Consider the following 26,859-nt stretch of genomic DNA (forward strand, 5'->3'; position numbering starts at 1 on the left):
GCAACTAGTGCACAAGGACACCCAGGTCTCGTTGCACTTCCCCTTCTTCCAATCTATTGCTGTTCAGAAAATAATCTGCCTTCCTGTTTTTGCCACCAAAGTGGATAACCTCGCATTTATCCATATTATACTGCATCTGCCCAATCACCCAACTTGTCCAAATCCTACTGGAGTTTCTCTGTATCCTCCTCACAGCGCACACGCCCACCCAGCTTTGTGTCGTCTGCAAACTTGGAGATATTACATCTAGTTCCCTCGTTTAGATCATTAATATATATTGTGAATAGCTGGGGTCCTAGCACCGATTCCTGCGGTACCCCACCAGTCACTGCCTGCCACTCGGAAAAAGACCCGTTTATTCCAACTCTTTTCTTCCTGTCTGCCAACCAGTTCTCTATCCAAGTCAGTACCTTACCCCAATCCCATGTGCTTTAACCTTGCACGCCACTCTCTTATGCGGGACCTTATCGAAAGCCTTCTGAAAGTCCAAATACACCACATCCACTGGTTCTCCCTTATCCTACCAGTTACATCCTCAAAAAATTCCAGTAGATTAGTCAAGCATGATTTACCTTTTGTAAATCCATGTAAGGTAGTGCCAGAGAGCTGGGAGCCACACTTGTGTGAGCCCCTTTAGCCTGGAGAAACATGCAGAACAAAGGAGAAAGATTAGGATAAAATAACAAATGTTTTATTAAAAATAGCAGCATCAACTGTGAGCTGGCAGGTAGAAATCATTCATCCCTTTATAACAATGTGGCAGTTCAGATGAATTCACCTGCAATTGGAGAGAGGAAGAATACAGAGCCATGGGCTATAATTTACATTTCACAAGTAGTTTGTCACAGAGCTGATGTACTCAATGTCCAGAATTGTGGTTTGAGTTCATTTAAGTGACTGGTGAATTATCCTGTGGAATGGTGCGCTGCAGGTTTGAGGCTGTGATTCCTTGCCGTATGTTTCTGATTCCTGGGCAAAACACAAGAGGCAGAAGTGTCAAGACAACTCTCGATGGGTTTCAGAGCCAAGTACAGAGCATCATTAGCAGAGGGCAAGTAAACCATAAGTCCTCAGACAGATAGCAAAATACTGCAGATGCTGGAAATCCGAAATAACAACAGAAAATGCTGGAAAAACTCAGCAGGCCAGGCAACATCCGTGGAGAGAAATTAGAGTCGACGTTTCGGGTCTAACCCTTTTTCAAAACTGGAAAGGAAATGAAATAGATCAAAGGCAGGGCTGCGATAGAACAAAAGAAGTAAAGAGACATTAAGAGGTTTTCAAAACCAGACGAGATGGTAATAGGACAAGTGGAGACAAAAGACGGCTCAGATTAGCTGTGAAGTGTACTGGCAGGATGAGAGACATCTTCCGACTAGGCACTTTGCAGCCTTCCGGACTCAATATCGAGTTCAACAATTTCAGATCATAACCTCGGCCCCTATTACATTTTTACTTAATTTTTGTTCCACCCCTTTGCTTTGGGTTTTCCCTCCCCCACCCACCCCCCTGCCCCCCACATTCCTTTTTTTTTCTCTCTCCCACATGGCAGCTGTCTCTCATCCTGCCAGTACACTTCACACCTAATCTGAGCCGTCTTTTGTCTCCACTTGTCCTATTACCATCTCGACTGGTTTTGAAAACCTCTTAATGTCTCTTTACTTCTTTTGTCCTCTCCCAGCCCTGCCTTTCGATCTATTTCATTTCCTTTCCAGTTTTGAAAAAGGGTTTCGACCCGAAACGTCGACTCTAATTTCTCTCCACGGATGTTGCCTGGCCTGCTGAGTGTTTCCAGCATTTTCTGTTGTTAGTCCTCAGACAGAACGAGATAAACAGAAAACTGTGTGTAGGGAGTAGAGAATGGGCACTCTCAAATGACTAGTTATCTAGTTCCTGACCTGATCACTCCCAAATGACAAGTTAACAGGTCAGGTTTGGAGTGAAGATCTAAATTTATTTTCCTGCCCTCTGAGGTATCTGACTAGCCACACTTTTGAGCCTTTGAAGCACTTTTTTTTAATGTACCTCTAAATAAGTATCTTGTTCCAAGTGCAGCTTGTACAGTATTGCATTCCATTTAATCTCTGAAGATTCTCCCCCAACTACAATAATTGTGGAAACTCCAGGATATCGATGTGAACTTACCATCTATAATCATCCCTGACCAGGCCCAGAGATCTTGTATTCCGTGGGATATTTGACCATGTAATTCTGTAGTCATCCTTATCTCACATTCTTCCCTTTCACTAACCAAGTGGCTCGTTTTGCTTTCTTTCCTCTAGTTTTCTCCCATACTTATGATTCCCAAAGCTAACTCCAAATTGGAGGAAAAGATGTATTGGTAATAAGCATTAGCTATTATGAACAGCTGCAACCTTCAATTCAATGAGACTAAAAGGGATTTAATTAAAGAAAGAAATAACTATCATTTATACAGCCCATTTCATAACATCAGGACGTCCCAAAGAGCTTTACAATTAATTACGTGCATTTGAAATGTAGTCACTGTTGTAATGTAGGAAATGCAGAAGCCAAATTGAACACAGCAAGCTCCCACAAACAGCAATGAAATAAATGACATGGCAATTTTTTTTAGGTGTTGGTTGAGGGAACAGTGTTGGCCAGAACACCAGATGTCCCCAGCTCTTGTTGAGAGGGCAGACAGGGGATCAATTTAACGTCTCATTCGAAAGATGGCACCTACAGATAGTGCAGCACTCCCTCAGTACTGCACTGGAGTGTCAGTGTGGATTATGTGCTGGAGTCTGTGGAGTGGGATTTGAACCCACAACCTTCTGACTCAGAGACAAGAATGTTACCAATCCACAGCTGACACATTTAGTCACATCTTCAACAACTGTTTAAACAATGCCACTGAATGAGGGTAGCTGTTTAAAGAGATCTGTTACCATCATGAGTTTCTAAAAGGGCTGTTTTCTCTTTCACTGCTTTCACAGTAGTTCCTGTAAGTGCTCCCTGTGATCCAGAGCTGTACATCTTTTGATGGTATGCCCTTGCAGCGTTGCGTGTCCCTGAGGATTAACAATTACCTCACTGGCACTACTGGATTAAACATAATCTCGTGCTACACTACACATTCTCTTTGAATAAGCAGGCATTGCGCACGGACCAGAGGTTTTTCTAAAGCAGCTAATATTTGTTTCCAATTCACCAAACTCTCTTGTGCTTCATATCAAGTACAACAGAGAATACGAGCAAAGGCTGTAATGGGTTATTGAATAATTTATGAAGAAATGTATTGGTCTTCCATTTTGAAGAACATAATCTTTGGTAGTGGCAAGGTTCATTCAATACTTTTCATGTTCTCGCACAGTCTCCACTGTCAACATGTGAAATGTAGTGTGAAAATTACAGGATCTGTCCAAATCCCAAGACTCTGAATGAACTGAAACACCTTCCTGTTTGTAATGTGTGTTTTCTTCTGAAGTTAGGATTTCAGATGACTGGTGCCATCTGGTTAACATGAGACTGACCAGAGGCAACACTTAATAATTCAATTCCCCTAACAACTGTCAATCGATAAACATTGGACAGAAGTCAATGAGGCAGATTCACATGGTCGATTGTTTCACACAGACCAGATCCTTGAAGAAGTTAGCTATTTCAGAACAATTTAGATTGCTGTAACTTACATCAATTGAATTATTCCATTTCATTTTTGGAATCAACGGACGCCATCTGCTCTTTAACTAAATGTTGCACATACTGGGCATGTTCGGCCTAAAGGAGCAATGTCGCTTGGTTTCGATCATCGTGTGTCTCAGCTAGTTCCCCCTTAATTCGAACTGAAGATGGATCTGTGCCCCCTTCCCCATGACTCTTCAATAGGGTTTTGTTGCAAGTGCTTGGCCATGAGTTTGTGGAGCAGTGTCCAGGTGAATAGAGCTCTAAAACTAGTCATGAATGGAAGCAGGAGGCAGCTACCAATCTCTCCTGAAATGAATCCAGTCCCAGCCCTTGGATGCTTTGGTTAGGAACGAACAAGCCTTACCTCTCTCTCGCTCTTTGATGGAGTAGCCATGTCTACACAAACAGCAAATGGAATCTGTAGGATAAAGACACGCAGTCCTCTGCTGAAAGAAGTGCACTTCCAGATCTTCAGTAAAGAGTTGAGTCAATTCTCTTAATTCATTCCTGGGATGTGGCTGTCGCTGGCAAGGCCAGCATTTATTGCTCATCCCTAATTGCCCTTGAGAAGGTGGTGGTGAGCCGCCTTCTTGAACGGCTGCAGTTCATGTGGTGAAGGTACTCCCACAGTGCTGTTAGGGAGGGAGTTCCAGGATTTTGACCCAGCAACGATGAAAGAAAGGCGATGTATTTCCAAGTCAGGATAGTGTGTGACTTGGAGGGGAACTTGGTGTTCTCCAGGATGAGAGATGGTTATTCAGATAGGTAGGTAGCATCTAGAGGACCTTCAACTGATCATTTAATACCAGGATTGTGTTTCAAATAGTAGTGCTCAAAAGATACTCTTGAAGTTCATGGTCGCAGGAAGGAGATGGATCAGCAGAGTGACCAGTGACTTGTAAGACTTGGCGCTCTGGACTAGTATCTGGGGCTGTGGTGACTAGGACAAGACAAGCTCTGTCTGGTTTTGGGGTCTTCCTGACTTGCAGGTTCAGATAATGGTGGGTGCATCCCACACCACACATGATCTCCAGCTGTGACTCCACAACAGCAAAAAAACCCCACCTGAGCCACATAAACACTTGATACCCTTGGTGCAGCTATACTGGGCCTTGGAATCAGGCCACACAATGCCAACACACGCTTAACGCTGTCTGTAAAATTTGGACCACCACCGTAAACATTTGTAAGCAAGTAGCCCATTGGGTCATTTCAAGGCCTGAGCTTCTTGTTAACTAACTCCAAACGTCAACAGAGAAGAACCCTGGACCTGAATCCGGGGTAAAGCAATGTGCAGATAGTGTGGCCAAGATTTTCCTCTGGGGGCACAAGCGCAGCGCGGGAATTCCCACCTGCCCGTTGTCCTCGGTAACTTTTCCAGGATCAGTTCAATTTAAATATTCTGAGTGGGTTCCTGGCAGTATTCCCATCTGTGCGTGAGAGCGCTCCAGTGGCGGACGACGGGAAATAGCTACTGCTGAAAATTTCCAACGCCTGCAGCTGTTTAATGGGCCAGACGGCAGGCCATGTGTTCAGGCAGTGCGTTCTAGATCATAACCACTCGCTGCATTAAAAAGACATTTCCCCCGTCTCCTTTTGCCAATTATCTTAAATTGGTGTGCTTGTTACGTTTCAGCTATATACAGGAAACTTTCGTTTAACCGGAGGTTAAATGTCCGGAAAGCTCTACCGGCAAAATTCAAGAGCCGTTTCCTATAAGTTTTTTTTACTTCTCGTTGCTTTTTTTTTCTCCAGTCAAGGCTCCCAAGCGTCTAGCTGAAGCTGTTGCTTAGCTACAGAGACGCTTTTAAGCTGCGGCTGACTGTTTTGAAGCTGTTGCAGGGTTTGTTGTTTCATACGCAGCTGAGAAGCTCCGTATGTTTTAACATTAGCGCTGGTTTATACGGCAGTTTTGATGGGACGGCACCAACTCGGTCCCGTCAGTGCCGGATACCAGAAAGTTTCCTGTACACTGACCTTCAGAAAGAAAATGGTAACCAAAAAAAAAAATGCAGAAATGATCCAAGCGGTTTGATAGCTCCATTCAATGATTTTCCTGGCTCCACATTGCAGGAGTGATTTGATTGGATGGTTGTGTGGAACTTGTTCATTACTGTTTGGAAGCTTTCCTGTCTGTTTAATGAAGAGAATTGATTTTTTGATTGCCTGGTATTTAGTCACTGCCCCAGTCAGCATGGCTAACTTCTTGAACCAATCGTGATGTTTACCTATGGACCTGCAATGTTTTTGAGATGTGATGGTACAAACACACTGGCTTTTAACTGTATGGATGTAATTTTAAAGCTGTTCTTGACCAGTTTTTAAATCTCAAAATATACCAAACCAATGATAACACCCCAGTTAAACAACAGGAATTCATTTTAAGGCTGCATATAGTGACCCCACTATTCCCAGCCAACATGGAGATGACTGGATAATTCCCCCATCATTCACTGCTGTAAGTAACTGGGATCGATTTTACGCACGTGTATATTATGTAACTATCACTCACTGTTGGAGAAATCACCCTGCTTTTATCAAGAGACGTTGCTGTGGTTTCGTTCATGAATTCTGTTTGCTGTAGTCCATAGAGACTCGTTTTAAATAGACTCTGTTTGTTGTTTGCTCAGTAAATAGACTGTTGTTTGCTCAGTAAATAGACTCTGTTTGTTGTTTGCTCAGTAAATAGACTTTGTTTGCCGTGTTTGCTGCAAGTCCTGCCGTAAGTCCCAACCCACCTCCAACTCATTGGCCGTCAATACTCACTTTGTTCACTTAATTCCTCCTGCAGTTCAGTACAGTAGCTGTTCTTTTAAAAAAAGGAAAATAAACCCTAGAGACTGTTACAATCAGTTTCACCAAAAACTACGTAACTCAGTTTCTTGCACTTTATTTCATATACTAAAACTTTACATCGAAAACCCATTTACCATCACAATGTTTAACATTCCTGTGACTGATAATTGCACATGTCACAAACGAGGGAAGCAGACCGACTCAAAGTGAAATTCAAAGGTTGTTGGTTTGATAGTCAAACCACCGCCACCGGCAATAAAATAAGAACACTTGGAAACAAACAGTTCCTTTTGCTTTAATACAGTCATCATAAATGTCTTCACTGCGTTGAAGGTGTCACGCTCGGCCATGAAGGCTGTCAGTACAGGAAACTCTTTTAACCGGCACCTAAATAACCGTAAATCTCTGTTAACCGGCAAAATTCAGGAGTAGGTCCAGGTAAGTTTTACTTCATATTAGTGGCAGTTCATGGATCTGTGGCTGTGTAACTGGTGTTCGTGCACTTGTTGCTAAGCAACAGGGACGCTTGGTCTTTGGCCGGAGTTCCTGCACACGTTGTTAAGCAACAGGGGGAAGCCTGGATTTGTTGCTGTGTACGAAGCTCTCATACCTTTTAACTATATCTCTCTGTAATCCGGACTTTTTGATAAACCGGCACCACGCCGGTCCCGTTGGTGCCGGATAATAAAGAGTTTCCTGTATAACAATGTGGACTAGCCTCAACAAAACGAAGAGATCACTTCAGGAAGTAATTAAATTCCCACCACAGCCAACACTTGCTGGGCAGGACTGGACAGACTAGATGCAGGAAGGATGTTCCCGATGGCAGGGGAGTCCAGAACCAGGGGTCACAGTCTAAGGATAAGGGGTAAGCGATTTAGGACAGAGATGCGGAGGAATTTCTTCACCCAGAGAGTGGTGAACCTGTGGAATTCTCTACCACAGAAGGCAGTAGAGGCCAATTCATTAAATATATTCAAGAAGGAGTTGGATATATTTCTCAAGGCTAAAGGGATCAAGGGGTATGGGGAGAAAGCAGGGACCGGGTACTGAATTTGGATGATCAGCCATGATCGCATTGAATGGTGGAGCAGGCTCGAGGGGCCGAATGGCCTACTCCTGCTCCTATCTTCTATGCTGCCTTGTGGTGCTGGAATTCAAAGCTTGCTTCCATAAAGACTGCATCAACATTTCTATTACATTAAAACATTTCAATTCTGTTAAGTTTCCAAAACAAAAGATCACAAGCGGTTGGAGAAGATAAAAGGTCACCAATGCAATTCTATAAAAATCAGTCATTTCTACATTGCTTTCACATACGTACATTGGTTTTTACATCAATTCCTGTCGAATTCGATCAGTGGCAGTGGTAGGACTGTGGTCAGCTACCTTGTACCCAGTTTGTGTATTTGTAGGCTGAGTGTTGTGAAGCTGGAAAGCAGATCAGCGACTTCATCGACCTGCGAGGGGAACAGCAGGAACAGTTAGACCGAAGCAAATTACAGAACAAGTAGTTCAGACATAAAACCAGAAAATTCTGCAAATACGCAGCGTGTGAAGCAGAAAGAGAAGTTCACTGTTTTGGGGAGGAGCCTTCATTTAGAACTACAGGAAACTCTTTGGTATCCGGCACCGACGGGACCAGGATGGTGCCAGTTGATTAAAAATTCCGGATGACGGAGAGGGTTATCTACTGAGGCTATTTTTAACAAACAAAGAGTCAGACTCCTGTTATTGAGGTGTTCGGACTTCCGACAGTGCCAAGAAGCCGAGTAGTGGCAGTTTGGAGAACTACCCCCACTGACTAACTCAGCCACCACGGGAGACTCGGACTCAGACTCTGCAGCATTTCCGGTTATTGGGGTGTTTTCGGAGTATGAATTTTGCCGGTTAATAGAGAATTCCGGATATTTAGGTGCCGTTTAAACGAGAGTTTCCTGTACCTGAAACTTTTAACTCAAAAGTTTCAGCTGTGGCTCAGTGGGTAGCACTCTCGCCCGAGTCAGAAGGTCGTGGGTTCAAGTCCCGCTCCTTAGACTTGAGCACAAAAATCTAGGCGGACACTCCCGGTGCAGCGTTGAGGGAGTGCTGCACTGTCGGAGGTGCCATATTTCAGGTGAGACGTTAAATCGAGGCCCCGTCTGCTCTCTCAGGTGGACGTAAAAGATCCCACAGCACTATTTCAAAGAAGAGCAGGGGAATTCTCCCCGGTGTCCTGGCCAATATTTATCCTAGGGTCACTGGCAAGGCTTGGAAGCTAAGCAGAGCCAGGCCTGGTTAGTACCTGGAGGGGTGACCATCAGGGAAGACCAGGTGCAGAAGGTCACGGAAGGAGCCCCGAGGAGGGGCGGTTGGTAAGAAGGTCACGGAAGGAGCCCCGGGAGGGGCGGCTGGTGAGCAGGCCCGGGCGTTGGGCTGAAGATTGTCGGACAGGAGGAATGGTGGAAATGGAATGGCGGCGCGCACAGACGCAGCGGCTTTGCTTCTCCCAGGATGGTGCTATTTACGTTTAATGTTAATGTTATTTGTACTGGACTCATGGGAGCTTGCAAGATCACATTTCGTTGTTCATGTACTTGTGCATTGTACAATGACAATAAAGTTGAATTATTATTATTATCACTAAAACAGATTATCTAGTCATTATCTCATTGCTGTTTGTGGGAGCTTGCTGGGTGCAAATTGGCTGCCGCATTTCCTCCAGTACAACAATGACTATACTTCAAAAGTACTTAATTGGCTGTAAAGTGCTTTGGGACGTCCGGTGGTCGTGAAAGGCGCTATAGAAATGCAAGTCTTTCCCTTTTAAAAGCAAAACACTGCAGAGTGCTGGAAAATGAAACAAAATCAGAAAGATGCTGGAAACATGCAGCAAGTCAGTCAGCATCTGTGGAGGAACCAGGCACATTTACGTTTTGGGCGCAGGCCCTTACTTCAGAGCACTATTCTTGCAAGCTGAAAAAAATCGGGTCTACCAAGATGTTCCTGTCTGGGGGAGGACGAGGGGTTAGAAACTCCTGCACGGGGGTTAGGGAACTGTGAGGTTGGAGCTGGCAGTGAGCTAGGAAGATCTCCAAAAGAGATGAGATCAGTCAGTCACAGTTTGGGAAATAATGGCTTGCTGTCTGGTAATGGTCCAGAGGGAGTTAGAAGTCATTGTCAGAGAGCTGGTGTTCAAAACTTTAACCTGCTGTCCAATGTTAGCTCTAAGCTGCACGTGCGCCCAGTAATCGGCAAGGCACCGCGCAGGCTGCTCACAGGCTTTTCCATTTAATACCGCGCTTGCGCAGAAATTTAAATGGGCCACGCATTGAAATTTAACAGGCCGCGCACAATAAAGACAATTTAGAGGTAACATTGCTGCCGACGGCTCTGCTGTACTTCAGCATGTCTTACCTCGACTAGTTTATTCAGAGAATCAAGAAATGATGGCCAACCCTATTTTCACCATCTCTCCCCCGCTTCGTGCATTAATATCTCACTGTTGACAAGGATCGTTACTTCAGATTACCTCATGTTTACTTTGTTGTAGGGATTTTAAATGGTCAATACTGAGCTCTCCCGGTGGCTCAGTGAGGAAAGGTAACTGTCAAGTATTGGACTGAGCAAAGAGGTCCAAGAAAGGTCCTGATTCAGTCTTTGGTCTGTGCTGAACTAGCTTATCTCAGCCAGGATGTTATTTTGACCTCGGAGGCAGCCAGATTGCTGTGCAGAGACTGGAACCCATGCTCATCGCCACTCTATAGGCACTGAGTGTTGCTGTGCTGCCAGCGACGATTTTAAAATATGAAAAGTTGGATGAAAACATGGGGCGGGCTAAAATGACACTACTCCATACAATTCAAAGGTATTCTTTGCATTAAAAAGTTACCCAGTGATTCAAAATAAATATCAAGATCACAAAATGGGAATTTAGCACCAAGAAAAATGAGACTTGCAGGTAATTCAATTAAGCAATTTCAAATTATAAAGTAGACTATATTATCAAAATAAAACACTGATTGTAGACTGCTCCAGTACTGTGGAGAATGAACAGCAGATGGAGAAAAAAAGTGATTAATTAAGGCAGCTGCAAATGTGAATTTTGGGACATTGGCTCACTCCCGGGGCTGATTTTAACCTTACTCGCTCAGCAGAAACCTGGCAGGTGGGCAGTTAAAGTTGCCCCTGTCCGAAAGCCACCCTGATCACAACATCTGCAATTTTAACCTGCTCTCCTGAGCAGGCAGTAAGAACAGGCGCCCGGAACCAACAGGGTCCTTTTTTACATATGTCATCATTGAGACCCGACTGTAATTTTAACTCCGGTCTGAGTGGGGAATCCACCCGGAGTTAAAATCGGGGCCAACATGACCTCTAAAGGCTAGAGGTGGCCATTCAACACAATACTACCTCACCCATCCTACATACTCTTTCCCTTACATCCACATGTATTGAAATCAGTGCCCTGCACTATGGGAACTGGCCCTACACCTAGTTTTCGCAATAAGAAATAAAATCCATTTGTTTTCGGTCAGACTACCTTTACTAATGATTGCCTATCTTTCAGAAAAATAAACGCTTTCCTTCTCGCTCTCGGGCCCTACCTGTTCTTTCGTGCTGGTCATCTGAAGTTTTGTACAAAGATCATCCAACTGCTCAGTTTCTTGATGGTTACCCAGTCTTTCCAAGTACTCACGCAGCATCTGAATGATCTGAAGAAAAGTAAAAATCATATATTAACACACATTTAGATTCCGAATACTGAAAATGTAGCACTGGGGTGACTGTAGCCCACAGCAAGACACAACATTAAAGCAGCGAGCATCCAGTTATTGTTGAAACACTCCCATCTGACACGAGGCACAAGATGGGCATGATTTTTCGACTCGTTAATTACTGTACTTATAGAACTAGGAACTGTCTGGCCCCCTACCCATAGCTTAGTTGGTAAATGAACCAGGCAGTATGGAAAATGAACCCTATAGAATAAGAAATTCCCAGGTAAAATTAGCCAGGATCTTGTGACTCCTGTTGAAGCATGTGATTGGGGTTGGAACAGCTCTGGGCTCAGTTATGGTGCTACCTCAGTCAAACAGTGACCTAGATAGGTGGAGAACGAGAGAGAGAGAGAGAGAGGTGGGGAGGGAGGGGGAGGGAGACTGACATGGGGGGTTGATAGAGAACCAAAGCATGAGCACGAGATGGGGATAGAGAGACAATTTGAGAGAATGAAAGAGAGACACACACGTGGAGGTTGGTGGAGAGACAGAAAGAGAGAGAGAAAGAGACAAGAGATGGAACAGTGAGAGAAAGAGATGGAAGTTTGGGAAGAGAGAGATTAGAGATATAGAGAGGGAGAGGTGTTTACAGACAGCATGGAGCTCAGAGAGGGGCCGTGAGAGCGCCGCTGAAGAGAAACACGTGGGGATTGAGAGCATGAAAGAACCAAGGAGAATTTGGGGTGGAGAGAGAGAAAATAGGGAATAACAACAGAAAATGCTGGAAAAACTCAGCAGGTCAGGCAACATCCGTGGACAGAAATTTGAGTTGACGTTTTGCTATCGTACTAGTGTTTGGTTCACTGCCACACCTCTTCTAGGAATGCCTACCTTGAAGAAGTTCTGCTCTTCTCTTCGACGGGATCTCCGTTTGGCTCTTCAACCTTGTTCATCTTCATTACTTTCAGTTTCCCTTCTCGTGTTTGATCAGGTATCTCTTTTTTACTTCTTTTGTTTCTTTTATCCTTTTGTCCGATCGCAGCCCTGCCTCCGATCTATCTTTTCTTTCCAGTTTTGAAGAAGGGTTCGACCCGAAATGTCAACTCAAATTTCTGTCCACGGATGTTGCCTGACCTGCTGAGTTTTACCAGCATTTTCTGTTGTTATTTCGGATTTCCAACATCCGCAGTATTTTTGCTATCGTACGAGAGAAAATAGGGCTTGGAGCAGAGAGGGATTGAGAGAGAGAGGGATTGAGAGAGACAGACAAAGAGAGACAAGAAGAGTAGACAGATGGGTTGAGAAAGAGTGACCTAGGTGGGGGTTACTCGAGAAAGTATGTGAGTGAGTGAGTGAGTGAGTGAGTGAGAGAGAGAGAGAGAGAGAGAGAGAAGGGAGCAAAGGTATTGGTAGATGGGAGCTAGATGGGGGGCAGGTTGTATGAGATGAAAAAATACAGGAGAGGTTGGGGAGAGATGTGAACTTGGCAATACATCATTGAAATACAACAATAGGGACAGGGTTTGTATTTAGAACGGGGGCTGAATTGTCTCTGCTTCAAGTTCTCCCAGACTTCCTTTGGTCTGACTCCTCGTGTACAATGCCACAGGAGATCAACGATTTAAAATAAATCAGAGCAATAAGTCGTTGGAAAATGGAGTATTTGACCTGGAGCAGACACCCCAGCGGGCTGCTGGAAAAGTGCAGTGAAAGAGAAGCCCTGCCTTCACTTTGTGCCTCACCTGTTTCACCTCTGACCGGAGGGCCTCCAGGCTCCGAGAATGTCCATCCTGTAGGATGTTCAGTTTAGATCGGGCAAGGTGGAGCGGAGTCCTCCCTGCTCGGTCCAGGGCGTCCACTCTGGCACCTGAGGGGAACAAACAGGAAGATTCCAGTTAGCCTTGTGGTGCTGCCATTGCCGAGAATGTCTGGGTGGCCTGTCGCAACCTGCTGCTTCGACAATAGCATGAATCTCCCACAACTCTCACAGATCACTGCAGCAGAGAACACAGAGCACAATCAAAAGACACAGCAGGTAAACTGATATTCACCACGTGAGAAAACTAAATATTTATATCGCAGCCCTCTAGCTACAAGAATGTTGGACTTAATTCTTTCTTCACCTACTTTTAGCATTCCTACTACTCGATGGAGTTTGCCTCAACAGGGATTGGGAAAGAAAAGACACATTGGGGGGGAAAAGTGCCCAAAAACGGTCCCTTCTTCTAACCAGATCTATAGATATTTCATCCCACTGACAGAGAAAACAAAACGGTGCGAGGGAAAAAAATTTGCAGACAAATTCTTCATTGCAACCTACATACAGGAAACTTTCTGGTATCCGGCACTGACGGGACCGAGCTGGTGCCGTACCATCAAAACTGCCGTAGAAACCAGCGCTAATGTTAAAACATACGGAGCTTTTGAGCTCCGTGTGAATCAACAAACCCTGTTGCTTAGCAACAGCTTCAAAACAGTCGGCCGCAGCTTAAAAGCGTCTCTGTAGCTAAGCAACAGCTTCAGCTAGACCTTGCAGAGCCTGACTGGAAAAAAAAAGCAACGAGAAGTAAAAAAACTTATAGGAAACGGCTCCTGAATTTTGCCGGTAGATAGAGCTTTCCGGACATTTAACCTCCGGTTAAACGAAAGTTTCCTGTACAATTGTTCCAATGTGAAGAAAATATTTGAATCTTAAGAGCAAAGGCCAAGTGCACTTTGTCTATAGTGTTGAACTTGGATCATAAGAACATAAGAACATAAGAAATAGGAGCAGGAGTAGGCCAATCGGCCCCTCGAGCCTGCTCCGCCATTCAATAAGATCATGGCTGATCTGATCCTAACCGCCAATCCACTATCAAAGACAAGACATTTCTCGCAACTCCACGTCTCACCCTCTGCAATCAGGTTTCCGCCCCGCCACAGCACTGAAACAGCCCTCATCAAAGTCACAAATGACATCCTGAAGACACCCACTGTCAAAAGGTGGTTTGGCCATCGGAAATAATGAATTTGTCGACTGCCCCCAGTTGATGGGCTCACAAGTTATCATTTCAAAGAGAATCATTCTCACCACGAAGCAACTTTTGACTTCATGAATCTGAGTATCAGAGAATCAGAGCACAGAAGGAGGCCATTCAGTCCAACATGCCAGTTAGAGCTGCATAGGTCTAGAATGGGAGTGGGTTGCCTGCTTGTTCATTTAGCCGAGGATGGAAATACAGATTTACAAAATGGAATAGTACATTCTTGAAAAGACCCTTCTGAATCAAAACAATTTATAACCATGTGTGCAATAACCTCCCCACAAACACACACTATAATAACAAACTTAAACCATTAAAATAAGTATTGAATACTCACCTCCTCTTAAGAGTGTAGTGATCACAGGTACATGGTTCGTACAGGCAGCTGTGAATAAGGAACAGAATCAGATGCTTAATAATGTTACAACAGAGAATGGAAGTGCCAGGAACTTCCTAATCCACACATGCGGAGGTCAATCAAACCACCAGCCAAACTACTGATTCAGCCAACTCAGCATAGACTAGGGATGGAACCTGTTGACACTGTCTCGGTTCATATGGCTCAGAGTCAGTTCCACACTATTTTGTTTTATTCATTCTTGGGATGTGGGCATCGCTGTCAAGGCCGGCATCTATTGCCCATCTCTAGTTGCCCCCAGCAGGTGATGGTAGGCCTTCTTCTTGAACCACTGGAGTCCATGTTGTGAAGGTACTCCCATAGTGCTGTTAGGGAGGGAGTTCAGCATTTCGATCCAGCGACAATGAAGGAATGGCAATATATGTCCAAGTCAGCATAGTGTGTGACTTGGAGGAGAACCTGGAGGTGATGGTGTTTCCATGAACCTGCTACCCTTGGTGGTCCTTCTAGGTGGTGGAGGTAGCAGCTTTGGGAGATGCTGCCAAAGAAGCCTTGGCGATAGTACACACTGCAGCCGCAGAACTTCAGTGGTGGAGGAGGTGGATGTCTAAGCTAGAGGATGAGGTGCTGATGAAGCTAAATGCTTTGTCCTGGATGGTGTTGGGGCTGCACTCATCCAGGCAACTGGAGAGTATTCCATCACACTCCAGACTCGGCACGGACTCGATGGGCCGAATGGCCTCCTTCTGTGCCGTTATGACTCTGACTTCTGCCTTGTAGGTGGTAGAGGAGCTTTGGATAGTCGGGAGGTGAGCCACTCACCACAGAATACCCACTCCCTGAGCTGCTCCGGTAGCCAAAGCGTTTATGTAGCTGGTCCAGTTGAGTTTTGGTCAATGGTGACCCCCAGAATGTTGATGGTGAGGGACTCAACGATAGTAATGCCATTCAATAGCAAGGGTTTGGCTCTTTCTTGTTGGCAATGGTCATTGCCTGCTACTTTGTGTGGCACGAATGTTACTTGCCACTTATCAGTCCAAGCCTGGCTGCTGTCCAGGTCCTGCTGCATGAGGACGTAGACTGTTTCTTTATTTGAGGAGTTGCGAATGGAGCGGAACACTGTGCAAACATCAGCAAACAACCCCGCTTCTGACCATATGATGGAGGGAAGGTCATTAATGAAGCTGCTGGAAATAGTTGGGCCTAGGATGCTGCCCTGAGGCAGGGCTGAGATTGGCTTCCAACAGCCACAATCATCTTCCGTTGTGTGCCAGGTATGACTCCAGCCACTAGAGCGTTTTCTCCCGATCCCTACTGACTCCAGTTTTACTATTGCTCCTTGGTGCCACACTCGGTCAAATGTTGCCTTAATGCCAAGGGCAGCTCCTCTCATCTCACCTCTGGAATTCAGGTCTTGTGTCCACGTTTGGACCAAGGCTGTAATGGGTTCTGGAGCCGAGTGGTCCAGGCAGAACCCAAACACAGCATCTGTGAGCAGGATATTAGTGAGTAAGCGCCTCTCAATAGCACTGTTGACAACTCCTTTCATCACTTTGCTGATGATGGAGACTTGACTGACAGGGCAGTAACTGGCCTGATTGGATTTGTCCTACTTTTTGTGGGCAGGACATACCTAGGCAATTTTCCCCACTGTCAGGTAGTTGCCAGTGTTGTAGATGTACGAGAACATGGGCCTTACACTAAACATCCGTAAGACAAAAGTCCTCCACCAACCTGCCCCCGCCACACAGTACTGCTCCCCGATTATCAAAATCCATGACGAGGCCTTGGGACAACGTGGACCACTTTCCATACCTCGGGAGCCTACTGTCAACAAGGGCAAACGTCGATGACGAAGTCCAACACCATCTTCAGTGTGCCAGTGCAGCCTTCAGTCGCCTGAGGAAGAGAGTGTTTGAAGACCAGGACCTCAAACCTAGCACCAAGCTCATGGTCTACAGAGCAGTAGTGATATCCGCCCTCCTGTATGCTTTAGAGACATGGACTGTGTACAACAGGCGCCTCAAAGCACTGGAGAGGTACCACCAACGCTGCCTCCACAAGATCCTGCAAATCCATTGGCAGGATAGGCGCACCAACATCAGTGTTCTCACTCAGGCCAACATCCCCAGTATCGAAGCTTTGACCACGCTCGATCAGCTCCGATGGACGGGCCACATCGCCCGCATGCCCGATACGAGCCTCCCAAAACAAGCGCTCTACTCGGAGCTCCGACACGGCAAGACAGCCCCAGGTGGGCAGAGGAAACGCTTCAAGGACACCCTCAAAGCCTCCTTGAAAAAGTGCAACATCCCCACCGACACCTGGGAATCCCTGGCCCAAGACCGCACAAAGTGGAGGAGAAGCATCCGGGAAGGCGCCGAACACCTCGAGTCTCTTCGCCAGGAGCAAGCGGAAGCCAAGCGCAAACAGCGCACCTCAACCCAAGCACCCCACCCACCCGCCCCTTCAACCACCATCTGCCCCACCTGTGACAGAGACTGTAGGTCCCTCATTGGACTCATCAGTCACCTGAGAACTCATTTTTAGTGTGGAAGCAAGTCATCCTCGCTTCCGAGGGACTGCCTAAGAAGAAGAAGATGTACTGGAACAACTTGGGTAGGGGCGCAGTTAGTTCTGGAGCACAGGTTTTCAGCAATACAGCCAGGATGTTGCCTTTGCTGTGTCCAGTGCACCGAGCCATTTCTTGATGTCACAAGGAGTGAATTGAATTGACTGGCATCTGTGATGGTGAGGACCGAGAATGGTCAACCTATCAGGGGACTTCGAGCTGAAGGTGGTTGCAAATGCTTCAGCCTTGTCTTTTGTATTCACGTGCTGGGCTCCACCATCATGGAGAATGGGGATATTCAAGGAGCCTCCTGGTCCCGCTAGGCTGGGTGTGTGTTGGTCATGTCCTGATTCGATGCCTAGGTCACAGCCGAGTGGTACATCCAGTTTTATTCTCATTATTCTTTGTAGTAGTCTTTGATACAACAGAGTGGCTTGCTAGGCAACTTCTGAGTGCAGTTTAGAGTCAACCACATTGGTGTTGGGACTGGAATCACATATAGGCCAGACTGGGTAAGGACTGTAGTTTCCTTCCCCGAAGGACCTAAAGTAGGGGTACAGTAGTGTAGTGGTCAAGTGACTGGACTAGTAATCCAGTTGGGTTTTTAATGGCAATCTGAGGCTTTTCCCGAGAGCAGTTTTTTTTAAATTTCCAGATCATTAAAAAAAAAATTAATATTCTCAAACTGCCGTGGAGTGATTTGAACTCACGTTCATAGAAACATAGAAGATAGGAGCAGGAGTAGGCCATTCGGCCCCTCGAGCCTGCTCTGCCATTCAATGAGATCATGGCTGATCATCCAAATTCAGTACCCTGTCCCTGCTTTCTCCCCATATCCCTTGATCCCTTTAGCCTTAAGAAATATATCTAACTCCTTCTTGAATATATTTAATGAACTGGCCTCCACCGCCCTCTGTGGTAGAGAATTCCACAGGTTCACCACTCTCTGGGTGAAGAAATTCCTCCTCACTTCAGTCCTAAATGGCTTACTCCTTATCCTTAGACTATGACCCCTGGTTCTGGACTCCCCGGCCATCAGAAACATCCTTCCTGCATCTAGTCTGTCCAGGCCTGACAGAATTTTATACGTTTCGATGAGATCCCCTCTCAATCTTCTAAACTCCAGCGAGTATAAGCCCAATCGACACAATCTCTCCTCATACGTCATTCCTGCCATCCCAGGTATAAGCCTGGTGAATCTTCGCTGCACTCCCTCCATGGCAAGAACGTCCTTCCTCAGATAAGGCGACCAAAACTACACACAATACTCAAGGTGCGGTCTCACCAAGGCCCTGTACAACTGCAGCAAGACATCCTTGTTCCTGTACTCGAACCCTCTTGCTACGAAGACCAACATACCATTTGCCTTCTTAACCGCCTGCTGTATTACTAGTCCAGTCACATAACCATTACACTACCGTACCCCTACATGACATATTTACACACCGATCAAATTGGGAAGTGGGAATAACATTTAAGCGTGAGTAATTGGAAGTCAGGCTGAAAGATGCACTGTTGAATGTCCTATACAGCTATAGCCTGGAAGCATTATACTGGGTATCATAACAGAAGCCTCAATGCTCCGTAAACCTGGTAATGCCCAGAAACAGTGCACTATTTCGAAGACCAGCACATTTAAAATCCAATTTTCAACAAAAAATCATTACAAAAAAAGAGGAACTTTTTTTTTTAAATCAGAAAATATTCTTAAAATTCAGGAAAAGATAACGCAACAGCTGGAGATCCTTAGCAACGCTATTTTGTATCATTGGCTCTCTGACCACTCAGAACACAAGCTCATTACCAGTTTCAGAAATGTTAAAACTCCTTATCTCTACCGTACCCAGGTGCAATGGTGTGTTTCCCAGTCCATCCCTCTGGTTAGGGTCTGCTCCGTGATCCAACAACAACTGTACTATAGCGGGAAGAGAAAGCGAGGCGGTTAGGTTTCACTGTCGGTTACAAAAGGCAGCGTTTTTCTAACTAGAAATGAACAATGAATCCTTGTTAGATCAGTGTACCTTCTTACCCCCGATTAACTATGGGCGGTGTAGCACATATCGGATGTTAAGAAATAATGATCAAGAAACAACTGAGCTATGCCTGTTTTTTTTTAAAGTGTGTTTTTTTAAAAAGCAAGTGTGCATCACATAACAGCATTGATGAAATCTACAGAGAACCGATGGACAATGTGAAAGCAGAAAAGCCAGTCATATATTGGGGGGGGGGGGGGAAAGAGAGAAAACGGGGTCAATAAATATGTTGACCAAATGACTAGTCAGCTTTATGACACTAAGTATTGGCAGTACTGGGTATAGCAGTGTTGGCACTTCATATGTGAAATATCGCCGTAGGTTAAGATACAAATACCCACCCACGTCTTTTAATGCAGGCCAAAAATGTTTAATGTCCGACATTTGCTGCTCCTTATTTGTGTGCCTAGCCAGATGTTAACTTTGCAGATAATAGGCCCGACTCACCTATTGAACTGTTTCCATTACAAGAGGCAAAGTGAAGGGCAGTCCTGCCTTTGTCATCTGCTGCACATGGATCGGTACCACCTTCAAGCAGTTGGCTCACTAAATGAAACAACAACGGCCACTTTACACCGAGATCAGATCCGGTAAAATCCATGACAAGCATTGTGTGTGCATTTCAAACTCCCGTAATCCCCATCCCAGTAATTTAAGATTGCAGCTCGCCTAGAGAACGGCGTACAGTTTCGGTCTCCTTATTTAAGGAAGGATATACTTGCATTGGAGGCAGTTCAGAGAAGGTTCACGAGGTTGATTCCAGAGATGAAGGGGTTGTCTTATGAAGAAAGGTTGAGCAGGTTGGGTCTATACTCATTGGAGTTTAGAAGAATGAGAGGGGATCTTATTGAAACATATAAGATTCTGAAGGGGCTTGACAAGGTAGATGCAGAGAAGGATGTTTCCCCTCGCGGGGGAATCTAGAACTAGGGGGCATAATTTCAGAATAAGGGGGCACCCTTTTAAATCGGAAATGAGGAGGAATTTTTTCTCTCTGAGGGTCATGAATCTTTGGAATTCTCTTTCCCAGAGAGCTGTGGAGGCTGGGTCATTGAATATATTTATGGTGGAGAGACACAGATTTTTGAATGGTAAGGGGGTCAAGGGCAGGGAAGTGGAGTTGAGGCCAAGATCAGATCAGCAATGATCTTATTGAATGGCGGAGCAGGCTCGAGGGGCCAAATGACCTACTCCTGCTCCTACGTCTTATGTTCTTAACAAGGACTCAAAAGATCCATTAGATTGAAGTCCAAGAATTATTTTGTGAGGAGAAAATATTGTTTAGTGCATAAAGTGAAGGAGGCCACCACATACTCGGCGGTCCGGGAGTCTTGGCTTGAAGCTCTCTGCGCTGAAGCACGAGGTGCGTCCCCATGGGAGAAAGTGGGTCATGTCAGACAAATGGAAACTCTAGTTGTGCGGGGTGCTCAGTAGTTTGGTTTTGAGGCTCAATCATGATGAGTTTGCTCAAGCTAACGCGAAACTGAAGCCAAGGAGCGATTTTAAACTCAATGCACTGGGGACAGCGAGGACAAGGGCGATGACTGAGCAGGACATGATACAGGCAGCCGAGTTTTGGACGACTACGGCGGTGGACAGGAGGCTGGCAAGAATTATGTTGGAAACCAAGTCTACAGAAGAAAAAAGTGTAGGTAACAGAAACCAGCTGAAAGTTCCATCATTTGTAATATAATTAGTGATGCCAGACAGGATTGGGTCCCATTTCAGTCAGCGGACCCAATAGGACATCAAAATGCAATAGGCAAAGAATCAGCTGTATGCAGGCACGCCACAGAAGACCAACCCAAACTTACCAATTTCAACCTCATTCGCATTTGCAGCTTCTCGTAAACGCTTCTGAGCTACAAAATAAACAGAATTATTTGTAAAACACGAGCCAAGAAAGAACAATGACAGGCAGAGCCAGCTAAATGGCTCTAACTGGTAACAGTACATGAACATAGCTGTTTATTTTTCTAGCCTTGGGTATATGCAAACTGCTCCTGATCAGTCCATTTAATGGCCAGTGGAGTAAATGACTTCAAACGTAAGTGGCTCTGCGCCCATCCACTCTTGTAATCTAGAATCCGTTGCATTTACATTGCAGGTTGGAGTCATTCTACTGACGGAAGTGCACATGTACAAGTTGGCTTTAAAAATATTGATAGTGGCTTTCACTTTCAGCACATGCATACAGTGTCCAATGCCATTTATATTTGTGCGGGGAAATCATTGCCTTGAGGTGGAATTGTGTGTCTCAGGGCGGTAACACCATCTCATTTATATTCCAACTGCACTTCAGCAAGGAAAATGCTGCGATTTCACAGTGCATACTCGCATATATGATGGACATCACAATCGAATTTTGGGAAATGGTGGGACTGTACTGATGACCTGAGATAAACCATGAGCCAGATCATTAGAAACGGGGAGCGACTTGAGAAAAACAGCAGCACAGGTTGCAACCCAGTGACATTAATAAACCCATTTTCTATATGACGTTACGTAAAGGGATTCAACGTTTAAAAAAAAGTCAGTGCCTCTCACTGGAAGTAAGTCAGAAATGATGAGTTTTGTTTTCAAAAGGGCTCTACCTTAATGAAAACATAGCCAAGTGCCAGAAAACTGTGCATCACCTTCATCATGATATGAATGCAAGCCTGCTGTCTCAGTGTGTGAAAAAATGATGACAAGCGGTGGGGGGAATTATTTTCTATTTTGGTGCATGATTAAGGATGACATTTGGCAGCATGAAGCGAGTGCTGCATTACCCTTGGGATGAGCCGTTAAGCCAAGGACCGTTCCAATACTTCACATGGATGCTAAAGATCCCACGTTACAATGCAGAGTAGGCAGTTCTCCTGATGTTCTAGCCAACATGCCTCCCTTCAGCATCACCATCAAGACAATTTAACTGCTCAGTCATCTCATTGCTAGTTACAGGACCTTGTTGTGCAGACATGGGTTGCTGCGTTAGCCTACACTACACTTCAAAGAGTAACACATTTGTGGTGAAGCGCTTTGACACGTCCTGCGGTCATGAAAATTGCTGTTTAAATGCAAGATCTTCGTCTTCCACACCACTCTGGCACTGTCAGTAACAAGGAAAAGTCACCAGCACCCAGGAGCTCCATTCAGATTAAACCGAGGCCCCATCTGCCCTCCCAAGTGGACGAAAAAGATCCCGTGGCACTTTCTGGAAGACTCTTCTGCTCTTCTTCAAACTAGTGCCATGGGATCTTTTACATCCACCCGAGAGCAGACGGGGTTGAACATAGAAACATAGAAGATAGGAGCAGGAGTCGGCCATTCGGCCCCTCGAGCCTGCTCCGCCATTCAATGAGATCATGGCTGATCATCCAAATTCAGTACCCTGTTCCTGCCTTCTCCCCATATCCCTTGATCCCTTTAGCCTTAAGAAATATATCTAACTCCTTCTTGAATATATTTAATGAATTGGCCTCTACTGCCCTCTGTGGTAGAGAATTCCACAGGTTCACCACTCTCTGGGTGAAGAAATTCCTCCTCCTCTCTGTCCTAAATGGCTTACCCCTTATCCTTAGACTGTGACCCCTGGTTCTGGACTCCCCCGCCATCGGGAACATCCTTCCTGCATCTAGTCTGTCTAATCCTGTTAGAATTTTATAAGTTTCAATGAGATCCCCTCTCATTCTTCTAAACTCCAGCGAATATAAGCCCAACTGACCCAATCTCTCCTCATACGTCATTCCTGCCATCCCAGGTATCAGTCTGGTGAATCTTCGCTGCACGCCCTCCATGGCAAGAACATCCTTCCTCAGATAAGGCGACCAAAACTGCACACAATACTCAAGGTGTGGTCTCACCAAGGCCCTGTACAACTGTAGCAAGACATCTTTGTTCCTGTACTCGAACCCTCTCGCTACGAAGGCCAACATACCATTTGCCTTCTTAACCGCCTGCTGCACCTGCATGCTTACCTTCAGCGACTGGTGCACAAGAACACCCAGGTCTCATCCAAGCGCATGCAACAACTCATCCAAGCGCAGCGCTTCCTCAGTACTGCACTGAAGTGTCAGCCTGGATTATGTGCTCAAGCCTCTTGAATGGAGCTTGAACCCACAAACCTCCTGACTCTGAGCCGAGACTGACTTTCAGGAGCGGGGGAGGGAATATTAAAAACACCCCTCAACCCAACCTCAGTCCAACCACTCACGCCAAGCCAACCCAATCCAATCTATCCCAAACCAATCCAACAAAAGGAACAGATTATCTGGTCGTTATCTCATTGCTGTTTGCGGGAGCTTGCTGTGCGCAAATTGGCTGCCATGTTTCCTACATTACAACAGTGACTACACTTCAAAAACTACTTCATTGGCTGTAAAGCGCTTTGGGACGTCCAGTGGTCATGAAAGGCGCTGTATAAATGCAAGTCTTTCTTGCCAATCCAATCACCCAACCCAACCTCATAGTCAGAGTTATACAGCACAGAAAGAGGCCCTTCGTGTCCGCGCCGGCCATCAAGCCCTCTATTCTAATCCCATTTTCCAGCACTTGGTCCTTAGCCTTGTATGCTACAGCATTTCAAGTGCTCATCTAAATGCTTCTTGAATGTTGTGAGGGTTCCTGCCTCTACCACCCTTTCAGGCAGTGAGTTCCAGATTCCAACCACCCTCTGGGTGAAAAAGTTTTTCCTCAAATCCCCTCTAAACCTCCTGCCCGTTAGCGTGAAATTATGCCCCCTGGTGATTGACCCCTCCACCAAGGGGAAAAGTTCCCCTCTATCTACCCTATCTATGCCCCTCATAATTTTGTACACCTCAATCCGGTCCCCCCTCAGCCTTCTCTGCTCTAAGGAAAACAACCCCAGCCTGTCCAGTCTCTCTTCATAGCTGAAGCGCTCCAGCCCAGGTAACATCCTGGTAAATCTCCTCTGCACCCTCTCCAATGCAATCACATACTTCCTATAGTGTGGTGACCAGAACTGCACACAGTATTCCAGCTGTGACCTAACTAGCGTTTTGTACAGCTCCATCATAACCTCCCTGCTCTTATATTCTATGCCTCAGCTAATGAAGGCAAGTATCCCATATGCCTTCTTAACCACCTTATCTACCGGTCCTGCTGCCTTCAGGGATCTATGTACATGCATGCACACCAAGGTCCCTCTGATCCTCTGACCTTCCTAGGGTCCTACCATTCATTGTGTAGTCCCTTGCCTTGTTAGTCCTCCCAAAATGCATCACCTCACACTTTTCAGGGTTAAATTCCATTTGCCACTGTTCTGCCCATCTGACCAACCCGTCTATATCGTCCTGTAGCCCGAGGCTTCCCTCCTCGCTATTTACCACTCCACCAATTTTCGTGTCATCTGCAAACTTATGCTACCCGCTCCAGTCCAATGCTATCCAATCCAATCCAGTCCAATGAAGTCCAATCCAGTCCAATGCTATCCAATCCAGCCCCATCCAATGAAGTCCAATCCAATGCTATCCAATCCAATCCAGTCCAATGAAGTCCAATCCAGTCCAATGCTATCCAATCTAATCCAGTCCAATGCTTTCCAATCCAATCCAGTCCAATGCTTTCCAATCCAATCCAGTCCAATGCTTTCCAATCCAATCCAGTCCAATGCTTTCCAATCCAATCCAGTCCAATGAAGTCCAATCCAATCCAATGCTATCCAATCCAATGAAATACAATCCTATCCAATCCAATGCTATCCAATCCAATCTAGTCCAATGCTATCCAATCCAATCCTATCCAATCCAGTCCAATGCTATCCAATCCAATGAAATACAATACAATCCAGTCCAATGCTATCCAATCCAATCCAGCCCAATCCAATGAAGTCCAATTCAATGCTATCCAATCCAATGCAATCCAACCCAATATAATGCAATCTAACCCCAGCCCCTGTCCAGTGGGCAGACTGACCATGCACCTCCTTGCCCAGGGGGCAGCTCTTGCGGTGAGCCTTGCCGTGCCGCTTCAGCCGGTTGACCGCCACCTTGCCGGTTAGCTCCTCCCGCGGGCCGCCCGTGTCGCCGTGCCGCCGCCACATGAGGTGCAGGTAGTTGAGGGTGTCGGCGCGCTCGCCGCCGCCGTCGCCCCCCAGGCGGCCGCACTCCCGGGCCAGGCCGGCCAGGCGGAAGGCCGCCCGCTCCGCCACCACGTACTCGCCCTCCGAGCTCGACCTGTCCGACACATTGTTGTCATCGTCGTCGTCGTCCGAGGCGCCGGCGGCCGCCGAGCAGCTCATGGCGGCCTCACTCCGTGCCCCCGGACACCATTTTGTTTGTCTTCCCCCCCCTCGCAGCGAAGCCCAACACACCCCTCACAACAACGGCAGCCAGCTGAGTGACAGCCCGGCCAACCAATCGGAACGGGCGGCTGGAGCCGATGATGTCACTTTTATCCAATCACCGCGCGAGCTTGCGAACGGTGGGCGGGGTCGCGTGGGGGTCCTTCAACAGTTTAGGGGGCGGCCAAGCTGACTGCCTGATGACGAAAAAAATGCTGGACCACAGATTTGAAAAGAAAGACTTCCATTTATACAGCGCCTTTCACGATGTCCCAAAGTACTTTACAGCCAATGAAGTATTATTTTTGAAGTGTGGTCACTGTTGTAATGTGGGAAACACAGCAGCCAATTTGCACACAGCAAGCTCCCACGAACAGCAATGTGATAATGACCAGATAATCTGTATTAGTGATGTTGATTGAGGGATAAATATCAGTCAGGACACTGGGGAGAACTCCTGCTGCTCTTCTATTGAAATAGTGGCCATGGGTTCTTTTACATCCACCTGAGAGAGCAGACAGGGCCATGGTGGCATAGTGGTTAGCACTGTTGCCTCACAGCGCCAGGGACCCAGGTTCGAATCTGGCTTCGGGTGACTGTGTGGAGTTTGCACATTCTCCCCGTGTTTGCGTGGGTTTCCTCCAGGTGCTCCGGTTTCCTCCCACAGTCCAAAGATGTGCGGGTTAGGTTGATTGGCTATGATAAAAAATTGACCCTTAGTGTTAGGGGGATTAAATACGTGGGGTTACTGGGATATGTGTTGGTGTAGGGGTTACGGGGATCGGGTGGGATATGTGTCGGTGCAGGCTCGATGGGCCGAAATGGCCTCTATCTGCACTGTGGGGTTTCTGTGATCTCATCTGAAAGACGGCACTTCTGACAGTGCAGCGCTCCCTCAGCACTGCACAGTTGTGTCAGCCTAGATATTTATGTTCAAGGCTCTGGAGTGGGACTTGAACCCACAACCTTTTGACCCAGAGGCGAGAGTGCTACCCACTGAGCCACAGCTGACTCAGGATGTGGGACTGGATACAAGGGATTAAATAATTGCTTCCCATTAAAATTTAGTTCGTTTATTGGCCATACTTTGCAAGGCAAAATGTTGCAGCCCTGTAGATTTTTATGTCTGTTTAAAATTGATTTTTTTATATTATACTTTTAAAAACGAATTATTTTAATTATTTTTAAGAAACAAACGACTTGCATTTATATTGTGCCTTTCAGGACATCCCCAAGCACTTTACAGCCAATGAAGTGCTTTTTGAACTGTAGCCATTTAATAAAGAACAGTGTGGGCTTTATATATAAAATTAATTTGATTGCATTTCCTCCACAGTCTTGCCCCACCCTGTCTCTACATCTTTCTCCAGCCTCATATCCCTTACCTGTAATGTATATACCTTTAAGGGGGGAACTATCTTTTACAGCTCATGTATACTGCAGTAC

General features: G+C 46.0%; 1 protein-coding gene across 1 annotated transcript; it reads right to left on the reverse strand.

Annotated features, from left to right (window-relative positions):
- Nucleotides 1-6,522: 6,522 nt before the first annotated feature.
- On the reverse strand, nt 6,523-25,463 carry ankrd54 (ankyrin repeat domain 54). The gene is made up of 8 exons (XM_085969600.1): nt 25,047-25,463; nt 20,945-20,992; nt 19,578-19,676; nt 18,941-19,012; nt 14,505-14,552; nt 12,887-13,011; nt 11,031-11,138; nt 6,523-7,904 (listed from the first exon to the last, which is right to left on the reverse strand). The coding sequence occupies exons 1-8, from the start codon at nt 25,369-25,371 to the stop codon at nt 7,830-7,832; spliced, it is 900 nt and encodes a 299-aa protein (XP_085825726.1). The 5' UTR covers nt 25,372-25,463; the 3' UTR covers nt 6,523-7,829.
- Between the last annotated feature and the right edge of the window lie 1,396 nt (nt 25,464-26,859).

The sequence above is a fragment of the Somniosus microcephalus genome, chromosome 28 (assembly GCF_052327205.1).
Source record: "Somniosus microcephalus isolate GS21.2 chromosome 28, FLI_Smic_1.0, whole genome shotgun sequence".
NCBI classification, from domain to species: Eukaryota; Metazoa; Chordata; class Chondrichthyes; order Squaliformes; family Somniosidae; genus Somniosus; species Somniosus microcephalus.